Raw genomic sequence first — 15,144 nt, forward strand, 5'->3', positions numbered from 1 at the left:
TTCAGCCACTCTTTGGGCTTTTACCATCATCAAATTCCTATGTTATTATTGTTGGATCTTTAACTTGACAACAAGAGAAAGGTAACTTGCATCTGCAAGGTTGCGTTGCCTGCCCTTCCTGGTCCTGACCATGGGCTTTGCTGTGCTCTGGCACAGGTTGTGCTGAGCAAATGCAGAGCCAAAAGCTGACCTCTATCCTCACAGAGCTAACTGCCCGTACTCCTCTCCTGATGTACTGATGCTTTAACCATCCTGTTCATGTTTTTTGTGTGTGTGTGTTTTTTTCCCTCCTTTTGCTTTGCAATTGCACGCTCATCTGCTGATGGTTCCTGTATCACGCCAGCGGTTCCTCGCACCAGTGCCACACAGTGCAGCTCAGTCCCAGAGCCACGCTATGGCCGGCGGTTGGGCAGCGACTTTGCAGTGGGGGCTGTGGTGCGTTTTGAGTGCAGCGCCGGCTACGTCCTGCAAGGCTCCCGCAGCATCGAGTGCCTCACCATGCCTGGAGCACTGGCTCAGTGGAACGTCTCTGTACCTACGTGTGTGGGTAGGTGTCCTGGGCCTGGGGGGTGAGCAAAAGGCACAATGATACAGCTACTTGTACTAGGAAAATAAGCAACATCTTTTGGGATGGTTAGAAGAAAACCAAGAAAGCTGTTTCTTACCTTGCATGTACAAACAGGCTTGTTCGTGAACAAGAGTGGTTAGCCTTGAATATTGGAGAAAGGACAACTGGATCCAGTTCTCAGTTCTGCAACCGAGGATAACATCTAATGTAGATAGGATCTGAAAATGCTTTCCTTTTCTTCAGAGGAGAGCAGTCCTGAACAAGGTCACATGCTGAAACACTCTGTGCTGCCTTCACATCAGGACTGCTTGCAGCTGCTGATAGAAGTTACCTGGGAGAGTTACTGAAAAGAGATTATTCCTACAAATCATGTCCTTAAATCGTGATCCAATTCTGCTTGTGGTTTTTCTTTTTGTTTTTTCCAATGAATAAATACTTTAAAGAGGGTGTTCTTGTATAGAAGCCAAACCCTTTCATGTTCAAGCATTGCTTTGCTCATTCCAGTGCCGTGTGGTGGAAATCTGACTGAGCGCAAAGGCACCATCCTCTCCCCTGGCTTCCCAGAGCCGTACCTGAACAGCCTCAACTGTGTGTGGAAGATATCAGTCCCCGAGGGAGCAGGGATCCAGGTACTGAGTTAGCAGCACAATACAGAAAGGAGAAAACACAGCATCTAGTGCACTTAGAGGCTTTGTGCTAGGAAGCTGAGATGGGTTGAACGTGTAATTCTCTGGAATCAGATGTTCATTTACACTGCAGCTGCCGTAAGTGGGTAATATTCCTATGGATTTTTGCCTCCTGGAGGCACTCTCCATGAGAAATAGTTGGAACCATGTGGCTGTTCTGCTGTAACAAAATAATTATGATACTTTGGGCAAATACCTTTATACTCTTTGATTATGCAACTTTGAAAGCATTGTAAGCTGTACCAAGGAAGAGCAGCTTGCTCAGATTGCCGGTGCAGCTTTGTTCTGCCAGCAGAGTTACAGCAGTATGATTATACAATTAGAGCTTTGCTGTTCATTGTCTCCAGGTAAATGGGCTCTCCAGGTTTTGTGTGGTCCTTATCGTTTCTCTGCAGAAAGAGTCCTGCCTGCTAGAGGATGGTGAGAATTAAGCCCAACATTAGAGACCAAGGTTTAGATTATGTTCCCATTCAGCATGTGTGCACTTCACCCTACAGAAGGTATCTCACCACGCATTACACTGGCATCAGTTGATGCAGAGAAGATGGATTCTTTAATAGCTTCATTCTTCTCATTAACAGAGGGTTTCTGTCTTCTTTTCACCTCTTTGTCTGCGAGGGTTTTGTTCCCAAAGTGCTTTTATTTCTCTGTTGTGTGTTTGGCCAAAAGACTTGCAGGTGGATTCCTCCTTCTCTGCCATATTGTGCTTCTCTCACCAGTTATATTGAAACATCAGCTCTGTGCTGCTGGATTACAGTTCTGCTTTTCTGCAGGGATGGTCTTACGTGATGTCACCAGTGTAACTCAGAGCTGAAGTGAGAGCTGGGGAGCATGATGGCCAAGCCTGGAACACCAGCTTGTGCCCTTTGCCAGGTCCAGCAAATTCCTATTTTCTCTCATCTGTTTTTGAAGCCATTTAACCTTGTGTTTTCAAAACCCTCAGCACTTATTGTCAATTTCTTTCTGTTCATCTGAAATTTTAGCCATGCTCCAAACCCCTAAATGGCAGGAGGATCCATTTAGCTCAGCTAAACATCTCAGCAATTGAGGCAGTTTGCAAGTTGTTCAGAACTCCTGGGATCAGGAGGTGATAATTCACTTAATTTTTAAAGTGATGTAAATAAATGTCTGTATTTTGCACTGCTGTGTTCTGAATGCAGACTCTTGCTGTCAGTTTCTCAGCCCATGGAGCTGTTTTTGTGTACATCTGCTGAGCATAGAGAAAAGCAGCTATTACAGCAGGTTGCTAAAAGCATTTGTTTCTCACCTCTTTTGCTGTGCAAATGCAGCTATTGCATGTCGAAGTAGAAAATGTAATGTCAAAGAAGCATTTTAAAGGATTCTTCCCTCCTGCTACATACAGTGTTTGGAAGTAGATGCTTGGGAATCTAAGAGTGCAAGCAAATAGCCAAGAAAAAAAGTGCATCCTGCAGCTGAGTGTCAAACCTGAATCTGAGTTTCCAGTTCTAGAGTGGTGTTCTTGTTCCAGTTCTAGTTCTGGGTAGCTCTGCAGTGTCCAACCCCAATCCCAGCTTTACCCTCCACCCAGCTCTGCCCTTACACATGGGCAGGATTCAGGGTGATCTTTTCCCTGGCAGCAAACCAGTTCTGATACTTCCCATGGAAGTCCTTTGATGGGAGGAACCTGGCCTGCAGCGATCAGCTCGCCCTGCACGCACCACCCTGGTCACCCACTGCTGCATGCAACATGCTCTGGGTTATTAGATACTAATTCAAACATCAGTTTACCCTCATTTTGTACAACAATTAAAGGTTAAACAGCTGTAAATCAGAGGAGGAGGTGAAATTAAAGCTTTCTTAGTAGCCGAGAGTCGCTAGTAGGATTTTTATGTAATCAGTGTATGAGCAAGCACTTCTGCCATGAATTATTCATTCCTGTAGCAAACCTTCCTGGGTGAATTAATTTATATACATGGCAGTAAATAGATGCAGATCCCTTGTGAATCCACATGTCAGACTTGAATTAGGTCCTTAAAAATGTTTATTCCGTTAAGTTGGGGACATGGGGGTGGATAAATAATTTAAAAAATGTAAGAGCAAACAAAATGCACATTCTCAGTCCATGGCCTCTCAATGATGTTAGTCACAACAGGAGTGTAATTATACAGGCTGAAAGGTATTGACGTGGTCAGTGCCAGCAGTAATGGCCCTGTAGGGGTCATTGCAATTTCTGCTAGATGAATACTTGTTTTTTTTTTCCTTTTGAAAGAAACTTTGCTGGAACTTTATCTTTTTTTTTTTTTGTCTGCTTTATCATTCAGAATAAATCAATGAGAAAGAAGGTTAAATTGGCAAAAATCGTGGGATTTGATTTCATGTGTTTTGTGTTTAACAGAGCAAAAGGAAAGTGGGTTTTTGGAGTGGATGTGTAAGTACAGAATGAGAGGGAAGAGGAGAGAATGAGTGCACATGTGAGCATCCTGTCTGGATTTCCAGCGTGTTGAAGTCTCTTCCAAGAGTTCTGTCCAGCAAAAGTGCCCTGCTGAGCTCAGTGCTTAAGGGAGTAATTCCATTGAATTCAACAGGTCTGCTGAGATCAGAAGCATCAGGCTTAGCAGGAAATCTCCATCCAAAGAGACCTCAAAGAATGGAGGCTCTCCAGTAAGCCGATATGTGAGGGTGGATGTAAACTCACATCTACCTGCTGGAGCTACCAAACCTTTCTCCCCAAACCCAGGAGTGGTACTGAGTAGCAGGATTAAAAGCTGGGGAGCTTCATTGGATTAAAAGATATTGTGATATAATGGAGGTTTCCTTCTTCTTGTAGTGGTTTGTTGGTGGTCAGTGTTAGCTTTCATGTGAAAATACTGCAAAAGTCTTCATGAATCTCTTTTTTCCCCCTTTGTTTCCATTATTACTTCAGATACAGGTGATCAGTTTTGTCACTGAGCAGAACTGGGATTCCCTGGAAGTGTTTGATGGAGGAGATAACACAGCCACCATGCTGGGAAGTTTCTCTGGTATGTGTTCAACATCATGTTCAGTTAAATGCATCATGCAAGCTTCAATTCAATTAGCATCAGCTGGACTTTGGCACATACATAAAGTTAAGCATGTGTTTAACTGCTTCACAGACATAACAGATTTAAGCATGTGCTTAAAGGGAATCATGCATTGTTGAATTGGGCATTTGAACATTTTATGCCTGCAGGAAATGTTGAGAGTCTTGGAAACAAAGCCATTGGTTTGGGGTTTTTGTTTTTTGAGTGGGATGCTGCAGTTACAAAATCAGATGCTTAAAGGAAAGCAAGAATGTGGGGTGGAGAAGCTGGAAGAAGGAATCTTTAGCTCCACCCACACTGTTTCCCTTCAGCAGCTCCTTTCTCGGTGCTTTTAGTCTGTCTGGTCTGTAAGTGGTAAAACTTCACATGATGAAATTCATCATTATACTTTGAAAAGGCCACTGCAGAGAGGCCTTGGGTATTTCTCAATTGGCCTCATTAGAACCTGATCAAAACCAACAGAGCTTGTTAAGTTAAAGGACTTTCTGTTCTTAGCCTCTTCTGCAGCAAGTCTCTGAGGATATGAAGGAGGAAAAAAGAATCCTCTTCAGTATCTCTGTGCACCTCTTGTTTTCCCAGGAACTACAGTGCCTGCGTTGCTGAACAGCACTTCAAACCAGCTCTATCTGCATTTCTATTCGGATATCAGTGTCTCTGCTGCTGGCTTTCACCTGGAATACAAAAGTAAGAGCAATACAGCCTTGATCTCACAGTTCCTCTGGGTAGTGGGAAAATGGCTACAGAGCTGTTGCCTTGTAGAAGTGGAAGCTGCATAGAGTGGGGAAGGGGCGGTGAGCTTTAAGGTCCCCCTCAGACTGCAGAGAGGTAGTGAATGTAAATGGAGAAGAGGATGTATGGGGTCACAAAGTGGCTTGGCAACACTGTTTTGTTCCTGTGTTGTAGTACAGCAGGAGCAGTGGAAGCCAAAGTGCTGAAAATTCATGTGGGGTTTGTCTGTTCAACACAGTGTTGTAATTGTAGCTTGGGAAGTGCCTAAACGGTGCTTGCCAGATACTAGAAGGGACTGCTGGCTCTTTGTGGTCCTTCCTAGGCATTCAGTATTTGTCATTGCAGGAGGCAGATCTTCATGGGATTGTTCAGGCTGGAAGGGACTTCAGGAGGTAATCTCATCTAGCTGCCTGCTGAAAGCAAGGTCAGCTATGAGATAAAACTAGATTACTTGCATCTTTATGCAGTCTATTTTGGAAAAACTCCAAGGATGGAGACTGCACAAACACTCTGGGCAGCCTTTCACGGCAGAATCTGTGCTGCAGCCCCTGGCCATCCTGGAGCTCTTCCTGCTGAACTTGTTCCACTGGTACACATGTAACTCTCAGAGGACTGGTTAATGCATGGTGCTGGGCTGGCTCTGTCCCTGCATTGGTAGCAGAGATGCTGAGCCGATGAGAGATGTGCTGGGACTGCCATTGTGTTCATGCAGACTTCCTTGGGGCAATGCAAACATAATTGTTTCTTGCTGGACACCAAGTCTGACAGTTGCTTTTGATCACAAATCTTGTGTTCGTCTCTGAAGCCAGCCAGTGTTCTGGTTATTTTTTCCATAGTAGAAAACAGATTTGAAAGTGCATTTCGTTTTGTACAACATCCACAGAAATGGCATAGCTGTTTGACTACAGGGACTGCGTGTGCTTTTAGAGGGCCAACTAGTAGTAAGCTTTCCAGGTTTATTGTGTTTGCAGATGGAAACCTTGCATATTAATGGCTCAAGCAAAATTACAGCAGCCGAGAAGATCTGAGAGAGGTGTGCACTGGAGAGCTCTCTGGGAGCTTGGGAAATGTGTGTTGTTACAGAAATCCTCCTGCTGCAACTCTGCTTCTTGCCCACTTCTGTTTAAACCAATAAATTCTGTGAGGATTGTGTTGTCGCACTGCAACAATCACATTCAGGTTTTTGCAAGGCTTGGGATTGCCAGGTTTGTTTGGTTTCTTGGCTGAGAAAATTAATAGGTGTTGATTTTCAGGGCAGATGGAAAGTAATGCAATTTTTGCTTTGCTTGTACGGCTGAAATTTCATGGTATATAGGACTGAATGAAGCTCAGTGTCTACTGATCAGAATGGGAAGTTGCTTAGGGCTGTTCTCTCTATCTCTCTGAAGGTCAGGCAGCTCAGCCTGGGGGGGGCAGGGCCTAAGAGCTTTCTTGCTGGGAAGCATGACTCAGATTTTCGAAGGAGAATCACCATCACCTCTCTCCTTCTTCTGTTCACCTGCTTTGGGCTCAGTCTGCAGCCAGGAGCTGGAGCAGAGCACTAGCCTTGCAGAGGTGTGAGAGGTAATCTTGTGGCAGCAGCAGGATCTCCCTGATCAGAATCATAGCTCAGGTGGAAATGGGATTGAATGACATTTTTGTGGGCTGTTCTGTGGGTGCTGTCAAAGCCTGGCCTCGCTTACTGCTTTTTGTAGCACCTGGAAATTCATTCTGTAGATGAAAGCAGGGAGAGTCGGGTAGGAGAACGAAACTAAGCAGCTTTTACCTAGGAAGGGACAAATTGCATTCTGCAAACACAATATGTCCTTTAAATTGCCAGCAAGGGGCAACATGGGTAATTCCCTCACACATCCTCCCCAGTCGTTCATCAAATGCTGCCTGGTCAGTAAAGGAATACACAACATACCATGAATACAGACGTCTGATGAAGAGGGTCGGTGATGGGAGTTTTGATTCCTGAACCATTGAGAATGAGTCAACCTGCCCTGGGAATGGATGTGCTGATGCAGATGCAGCTCATTGGTCGAGCCATTAATGTTCAGTCAGAAATGGATTTGAGCATTAATCACAAAATGATTAGTGATGCCTTCATTAAGAACAGCGTGTTCCAGATGAAGTGAAGGCAATGGATGTGTATACCACTGTGTCAAGGATCCCTCTGGGCTGTCTTTGGGGAGAATCCAGACTTCTTCACCTGGTGTCAGTGCTGGTCAGAGGCTGTTGGTAATCAAGCCTGGGGTGAAGTGAAGGCGTGTGCTTTCCTTCCATCTGCCTTTCCCTGCTCCCACAGTATTCACCCCTCTCTTGCCTTTCAGCTGTCGGCCTGTCCAGCTGCCCTGAGCCCCCAGTTCCTGGGAACGGCCTGAAGGTTGGGGAGCGCTACCTGGTGAACGACGTCGTCTCCTTCCAGTGTGAGCCAGGCTATGCACTGCAGGTAGAGGAATGGAGCTTTTTTATTGCACAAAGGGATAATGACAGACATTTGGGAGGGAGACATCCAAATTTTGTCCGGTTTTTCTCTCCCTCAGGGACACTCTCACATTTCCTGCATGCCAGGCACTGTGCGGCGCTGGAACTACCCCCCTCCACTTTGCATTGGTAGGATTCCTCCTGCTCTTCTTCCTTAGCAAATATTTATCGTGCCCTTCTAAAAATCTCTGTAAATCAGATGCTTATGAAATGGGGAAAGATTTCCTGCCCAGACTGACCAGCTGCATTGTTAGAGCAGGATGTCTTCAAGTTTAACCTTCTGCATTTCCAGACACACTCAGGTTCTCAGCCTCCTATGTAAAGGTCCTTTAAAAGTGGCTGTATAAACCACAGTGTGCTGCAGCTGATGGTTTCATCCTCTTCATGGTAGGGCAGCACAGTGGCCAGGAGCACAGTACAGTAGGTTTTCTTTCAAGTGCATCCCTTTGGCTGAGGGCTGCTGGAGTGGCAGGGAGGACAGGAGCTCTGTGAAGGTGTGAGTCAGAGAAATGCAGCTTGTTCTGGAAGTGAGATAAAGCGTGAAAAAATCTTTATTAGCTGCAAGGGGAAATTTCAGCAGTCAAACCTATGGGGCGCCCAGAATGCCTAATGTTAAATGTTTAAAATGTGGTTATGGTATCAAGTGTAAAAACACAAAAATGGTTTCGTCAATAAAAACTCATTCAAAAGGGAAAAGCTGAAACTGCTTTATACTGGAAGCAGATTGTCTTTATGGGTTGAGAGTTGTTACAGAATCACAGATGTTTGTTTTTGTTGGCTCTTTTTTACATGTCAAGGGAAGATCTGCAGGCTGGGGTTCATTTGTTTTTTGGAAAAGCATCATGATGTCACCAAAAACTGCATCTTTTACTGTTCTCCTCCCAGTATCTCCAAACTGCACCACCTGGTGCCTTGCTGTCCTCACTTTGGTGTTTACAGCTACTCCGTGACCAGTAAGGGCTGGGTCTTCTGTTTGCCTGTTACACCCCATGGGCTGCTGAACATTTCAGGCCCTGGGAAGGGAGGACCAGGCAATTAATTTCCACTGAGGCAGAAGCAAACCCTGAGGGAAGAGATACAAAGGTGAAAGGAACTTGCTGGAGTTACTGGATTATCTTCAAGCAGTATTTTGCTTTTAGCAAATCTAGATATTTAATATTCATATTGCACATTTTACAGCTTTGAGAGAGACATTTATGCATTTAATAGCTTTAGTTAACAGTTATTTCAAGCTCCTGCTGTTTTAGCTTACATCATTTTGCTTTAAAGTAATTATAAGAGCTAACAGCTCTTTCATCTGATGATCTTCAGGCCAGCAATAAGTGCAGAGACAGTTACAGCAGAATGTCTGAGCTAAAGGGCTCACGCCCCTGGGAGTTGCTGTAGGAGAAACCAGAAGCCCTTCAGCTCAGCATGAAGGTAGGGGGTACCAGCATGGAGGAGGATCCCGGTATTGCACCGGGGGTTGACGGCAAGCTGAGCAACTACAAATTTCGTGTTTTGTTCTGTTTTCTTTTGATCAGCATCAGTCATGCTGTTCAGCTGGATTCTGCCTGGCTGTGCTGTACCTATTAGGCAATGTCACAGTGTAAACACCAGTACAATTTAGTTCAGGGTCTCTGCTTTGGGGCAGTCGTGGTTAAGTGATACAAACACCTGTCTGCCTGTCTGTTCCTATCTCTTAGCTTGCATCACACTTGACTGAAAAAGGTCATCCAGCTTCAGAGACGCATAAACACGTCTCCACAGCCAAGTGCAGATCATTACGAGTGACATAGTCCTTGGAGGGGCTGCTAGCAGCACTGGGGCTCCTTGTCCTTTGCGAGTCGTGCATCAATGTGTCTAAATACTGCCAGACCACTCTGGCTGCCAACCAGCTATGCAGGAACCCAGGCTTTGTCGTTCCCCTGCTCAGAGAACTCCTTGCCTCCTTGGCAGTGGACTGATTTTCTTTTTGTCTGCTTCATCCAGATGCTTGACTCCTAAATAATTTAGCAGTAGTACTACTAAAGAGCCATTAAAAGGAAGAGGAAACTTTTGGGAGAAGCCTCATTAGTAGCAAGTGCAGACAGAGAGATATTGGACAGAAGGAAGCTGTACTTCTGCTGTCAGAATGTGTTAGGAGCACACCTGGGTGTACTCTTTTAGGTGGTATTACTGTAACAAGGTAGAGGTCATCCAGATAAACCTGAGAAGATGATATCTGTGCTTCATGTGATGCTTTTTGTAAACATATTTTGTGTGCTGTGTCATCTCTGGATCACTTCTTGGTAGAGAATTTGCTTCAGTCAGTGTGCAAATACGCTGTTCTATATTTATCCGTAATTGCCTCAAGAGTGACAAGTATAGCAGTCAAGGTAGATGAGTTAACCAGATAAAGCAGAGGTAAATGGAGTCAAAATAAGATCAGACTTTTCCTTCACAGTAATTTCTGTGGTGGTTAAAAATTCAAACAAGTGCAGTGTGCATGATGTGCACTGCTATGGGGTCCACAGGGAGAGCAGACCGTCCTTGTCTCCCCTTGCTGCTTGAATCTGTCTCTCCCATTGTGGTCACCAAAAGTGTATCTCCAGGTCAAGGCTTTTATCTTGACGACAGAAGAAAGGCACATACAATAGTAATGCTGCCATTCAGTGCCTGGCAAATGTGTGCTGGTTCAAGGGCAGGCTTTCCTTTTTTTCTCAAGTTTTTGATTTCTCTATTTCCAACATGGCTGATAGGCCATACCCACTGTCCAGAGAGATCTGCGAATGATCCTGACCATTAACACTGTTGATTTTACAGCACAGTGTGGAGGAACAGCAGAGGAGATGGAAGGAGTCCTCCTGAGCCCAGGGTTTCCAGGCAACTATCCCAGCAACCTGGACTGCACATGGAGGATATTGCTGCCAGTGGGATTTGGTGAGGCTGTTGGTTTGGGTGTGAGCTGGCTATGTGCAGTTTGGCAAGAGAGAGCGCTGTGTAGCTGTGTGTTTGCCTTCATAATTCCTTTGCTGTCAGGCAAAGTGATGAGAGTGCACTGGAATTCAAGCAGTCTGGAACCACAGCATTTATAGCCTCATCTGGGCTGAAACTAACAGGACAGTCACCTTTTTCCTCCAGTGCAGTTTCTATTTGACCAGGCTGTATTATGTTCCAAGGCTTGTGGATATCTTTGAAAGCAAACTGTTTATTCTTCCTCCCCAGGTGCTCACGTTCAATTCCTAAACTTCTCCACTGAGCCAAACCATGACTTTGTTGAAGTGCGCAATGGGCCGTACGACACCAGCAACGTCATCGGGCGCTTCAGCGGCACCGAAATCCCAGGTTCCCTCCTGTCCACATCTCATGAAACCACTGTGTACTTCCACAGCGACCATTCGCAGAACAAGCCAGGCTTCAAGCTGGAGTACCAAGGTAAGGAGGCCGCTGAACAAGCAGCAGTGGGACAATCCTGTCCCCGGGTGCTGGGGAAGAGAGGGTGCATGACGCAGTTGCTGCTGTTCTGTTGCGTTTGTTCCATGAGGGCTTAATCCAAATGAGTGGAAAGGTGTTAATGAAGACCGTGCTTAATCCTCATAACTGGAATCTGTTCATCTTGAGTTATGCCTACGGCAAATAGCAAATGTTCCTAGAGTGCTTTGTGACAGCGAGCTGTCTTTGAATTAATTCCAGCCGGATTCACTTAGATCTTGGCTCTGTCAACTGTCATGTGCAAAGAGCTGTGAGTTTGCTCTGGATTTTTGCAGCTGATTTTCGGTCTCAGCTTGAGAAGTCCAGTTTGAGAACTCTCAAATGTGTCCCTTCCATCCTCAGCTGCTGCTTAGCTTTGTGCTGAGGCAGGCTAGTGCAGGGGACTGAGCTAATAAGGAAATAGCTAAATAGTACAGCAGTGGGGCTTGGGGCTGCCTGTGAGACTTCATCCTGTTGAAGGAGGAACTTTTGTTCCTGTTGATCACAGCGCTGCCTTTAGCGGGGTCTTTGCAACATCCTTTGGACTTCTTTGTCCACCTGACTTTGGTGTATGGCAATGTAGGCAAAGGACGCCAAGGGCAGATCACGTGCTTCATACTGAAGATAATTAGGACGGGCTTTGCTGTGCAGCAGCTGGGAGCCAAGTGATCCAAGTGCTGCCTGGGAGGGAGATCTGAGGAGTGGGAAAGATGGAGCGTGTCTCCAGCCGTGTGCTGTAGCCAAGGACTGACAACAGGCTGCCTCCCCAGAAATAGCAATAAAAGCCACCACTCATACTTAATTGAAAACATTAATTTTGTCTCGGCTGTCCTGTTCATGCCCCATATAATTCATGCGCTACTGCACAATTTAGGAAGGAATGTGTTCTGTGAGGCATTCTGGGTAGTCTCATGGAAATTGCTATGCAAATGAGCTCTAGCAAGGCTGACCAATAATTTATAATGCCAGGTGGAACATGGTAACCAATTGACTTACATTCATCATCAGAATTGTCCACGTTATGTTGAAAAACAAGGCCAATTTCCCAATTAGAAGTGAAGTGTGGGGTGACCCTGTGAATGCAGGCTCCAAGAAGCCAGAGGAGCAGAGTGGGTCTCAGTGCTCACATCTGAGGTTACTTCAAGGCAGCCCAGGTTTGTCCCTCGTCCTCCATGCTGTTGCGTGCATGGTTCATTAAAGTTTTATCTCTTTCAATTAAGTCATTGTGTGAAGGGGAAGTAGCTGAGCAGCAGCGTGGTGAGCGTACAGTTCCTGCTTTTATGAGAAAATTACAAGTATGAAACATTCCTCCTTTGATTTATTTATTTCTATTTCAGCATATGAGCTGCAGGAATGCCCTGACCCTGAGCCTTTTGCCAACGGTGTTGTGCGTGGAGCTGGGTACAACGTTGGCCAGTCCATCTCTTTTGAGTGCCTGCCTGGGTACCAGCTGATCGGTCACCCCGTCCTGACATGTCAGCACGGAACCAACAGGAACTGGGATCACCCATTGCCCAGGTGTGAAGGTATGGCTTTGGGATCACCCTAAGAGCGCCCAGCCTGGCATGCTGGGGAAAGAAAAGCCCTCAGCTCTCAGTTCCGGCCATTTTTTTCTGTCGTTGTTCTGTGATTGGGCTGAAAGTTTCTCTGGAAACAAAAGCGTTGCTGGAGGCAGGCTGGGATTGAGCACTTTGCACATAAAGCCTCAGCCCCTGAGGTGATGAAGCATGTTCTCACTAAGTTGATGTTCAACATGTTTCAGCCAAGTGAGGGCGAACATTTTGAACAGTTCAAAACCAAGGTGCATCTTTTGAGGTTGAGTGTTTGAATCTCCTGTGATGGGTGAGGGCTGTCTCCTGCTGTCAGTCTCACTGCTGATGTCAGTGGGAGCTGTGCTTTCACAGTGAGGCAGTCCAGGGTTGTTGCAGGAGTATCTTTTGTCTTTTTTATTTCTTCAGCTGTGTTCCACTTCCATCGGTTTAGCATTTTTGATCAGCTGCTCCACAGAGCTTGCCTTCCTCCTACAGAGCCTTGTGTGCCCTAATTCTCTAGCTGATGCAGTTTCTTTATGCAAGAGGTCAGTACTGTCTTTCTTGATAGACACAGAATCAGGAAGGAGTGAGATGAGTTCCCAAATCTTGCTAAAGAACTCAGGGCCAGACCAGAAATGAAGATTTCACACACAGAAGTTTCCTTTAAAAGGGTTTCACAAGAACTCTTAAGAAATTCACGGCTGCTTATTGAAGATTTCCACTGTACTTCCCAGTGCACTGACCTTTATCCCAGCCTCCCTGCTGCAATTGGTCTGCAATGGGGAAAGAGCAGGAGGGCTGATGCTTTCCCTCTTTTAAGTCCTAAGTCCTTGAACTCCAAGAACAGAAAGCACAAAGAACAGGATCCTAGCTGTGCTCCCTGTGACTCCAGCAATGCCGAGGTGTGCATAAGTTGGAAACTGTTTGGCTGCTGTGTGCTGCTGGGAGGACTGGTGAGTAATGGTAGCAGGATGATGCCCTTTCCTTCAGGCATCGGCCCTGCCAGTTGCAACCATCCAGACCTTAGTTCTTTACTATGTTTTTAAGTAGCTTATCTGTTCTGCAGCACTTGTGATAGGACAGAGAGGTGAGAGGATAGGTGTATTTTGGTCCATTTGCTTTTTATCCTGTGCAAGCACATCTGCTGGGCTGTTAGTGCTGCTCAAGTCAATGCAGAGTGTTCCATTTCTGGCTGTTTCCTTAAATGCAGCTGAGCTGGGTGGTCCATTTTTGCATACCAGCAAGCAGCAATGACGCACTGCCTTAGGCTAACCACCTCACCTTCCCCACACAAGTCACAGCTGAAAGCCCATTTAATTAAAAGAGAAGTTGTAGTCCAAACTAAAGGCACAGAGGCTGAGTTTTCCAGCAGCACTCCTAGAAGTTTTTCTGCTGATCAGCAGGCTGCCTGTTTTGCAGGGCAGAAAGGATCTTGGCCCCTAAGATTCCTTGGGTGTTTGTTTAGAAAAGTAAGTGTACAGGTTCATATAATTACACAGGGTTTTTTTCAGCTTGACAAACCACAAGAGAAAGTGGAGCAGAACCAGGCAGTAAATATTTGGAGCCTGGCTTTAACTTCACATCTGGCACATCAAGTAATATCCAGGGTGGTACATATATGTGGGGCTACTCCTCTATGAACAGGAGACTGTGGTGCCACATATTAGTATAGTACCGAGCCTGACTCAATAAGTTGCTCTGGGAGGAAGAATGTGTTAACCTAAGCCAAGAACTGGGTTAACACAACTGTGGCTTCTAAAAGGGAGCTGGCTCAGGCCAGGGACTATCTGCATTTACCCTGTGAGAGATCCAGAAGCTGATTTTTGTGCATGGCACTCATGGACCTCAGGACATGCTGTGGCCCTCCTGCTCTTCAGCAGAATGTCATCTTTCTGTCTCTTTTCTTCACTGCCCTGGCTGTTTCTAATTATGTCCCTGTAGCTTCCAGGTTCATTTAGACCTGGAAGATACCCGGTGCAATAGAACTGTCGTCTTGATTAATGAAGTAGATGCTGTTGTTGTACAAATAAATCATCATTTCCCTCCTGCTCAGATGCGATCTGTGGAAAGCCAGCTGCTCGATGGTTCTGGTCCAAGCCAGGCTGTATAAGCAAGTGCATAGATTTGCCCACTGGTGTGATCTGGTTGGTCAGGAACTGTGTTTTCTATGCATGGGTGCAAACAGCTGGTGGACCCCAAAGGCTCTTACTTGGCTGTAAGAAGGAGTTGATTTGTGCACCTGGCCATCACATCTGTACAAAACAGCCTGACGGTCTCCTTTCAGCTCCAGAGCACTAAACAAATTTGTTGTAATGGAACTGAGTTGAAAAGGTTAGGGGTAGTTGTGACAGGCATGAACTGTTTGCTGTGAGGTAGGCTAAGGTTTTGGGGCTAGATCCACCTGTATGTGGAATTGCTTTTATTGGGAAAAAAAAAGAAAGGAAAATGGGAAAGAGAAGATAATAGAAAGTCATTGATTTGGGGGATATTTCTTCACTGGGTCTCTATTTGTTTGGTTACCTGCAGTGCCTTGTGGGGGCAATGTCACCACCCAAAATGGGACAGTTTACTCTCCTGGCTTTCCCAACCAATACCCCAATTCCCAGGATTGCACGTGGCTCCTTACAGTGCCTGTGGGCTATGGGATCCATCTCAACTTCACTCTGCTGCAAACAGAGCCCTACAACGATTTCATCACAATATGG

The 15,144-nt window shown here is 45.7% G+C and overlaps 1 protein-coding gene across 1 annotated transcript in view; it reads left to right on the forward strand.

Annotated features, from left to right (window-relative positions):
* CSMD2 (CUB and Sushi multiple domains 2) overlaps positions 1-15,144 on the forward strand; it is a 187,233-nt gene that overhangs the window by 131,337 nt on the left and 40,752 nt on the right. The window contains exons 35-44 of the mRNA XM_032448955.1: positions 344-547; positions 1,073-1,197; positions 4,139-4,235; positions 4,857-4,961; positions 7,322-7,440; positions 7,535-7,604; positions 10,260-10,376; positions 10,662-10,871; positions 12,245-12,433; positions 14,966-15,143. Of these exons, the coding sequence (XP_032304846.1) occupies positions 344-547; positions 1,073-1,197; positions 4,139-4,235; positions 4,857-4,961; positions 7,322-7,440; positions 7,535-7,604; positions 10,260-10,376; positions 10,662-10,871; positions 12,245-12,433; positions 14,966-15,143 (1,414 nt within the window). The remainder of the gene's footprint in view (positions 1-343; positions 548-1,072; positions 1,198-4,138; positions 4,236-4,856; positions 4,962-7,321; positions 7,441-7,534; positions 7,605-10,259; positions 10,377-10,661; positions 10,872-12,244; positions 12,434-14,965; position 15,144) is intronic.

This window comes from Coturnix japonica, chromosome 23, assembly GCF_001577835.2.
Source record: "Coturnix japonica isolate 7356 chromosome 23, Coturnix japonica 2.1, whole genome shotgun sequence".
NCBI lineage: Eukaryota > Metazoa > Chordata > Aves > Galliformes > Phasianidae > Coturnix > Coturnix japonica.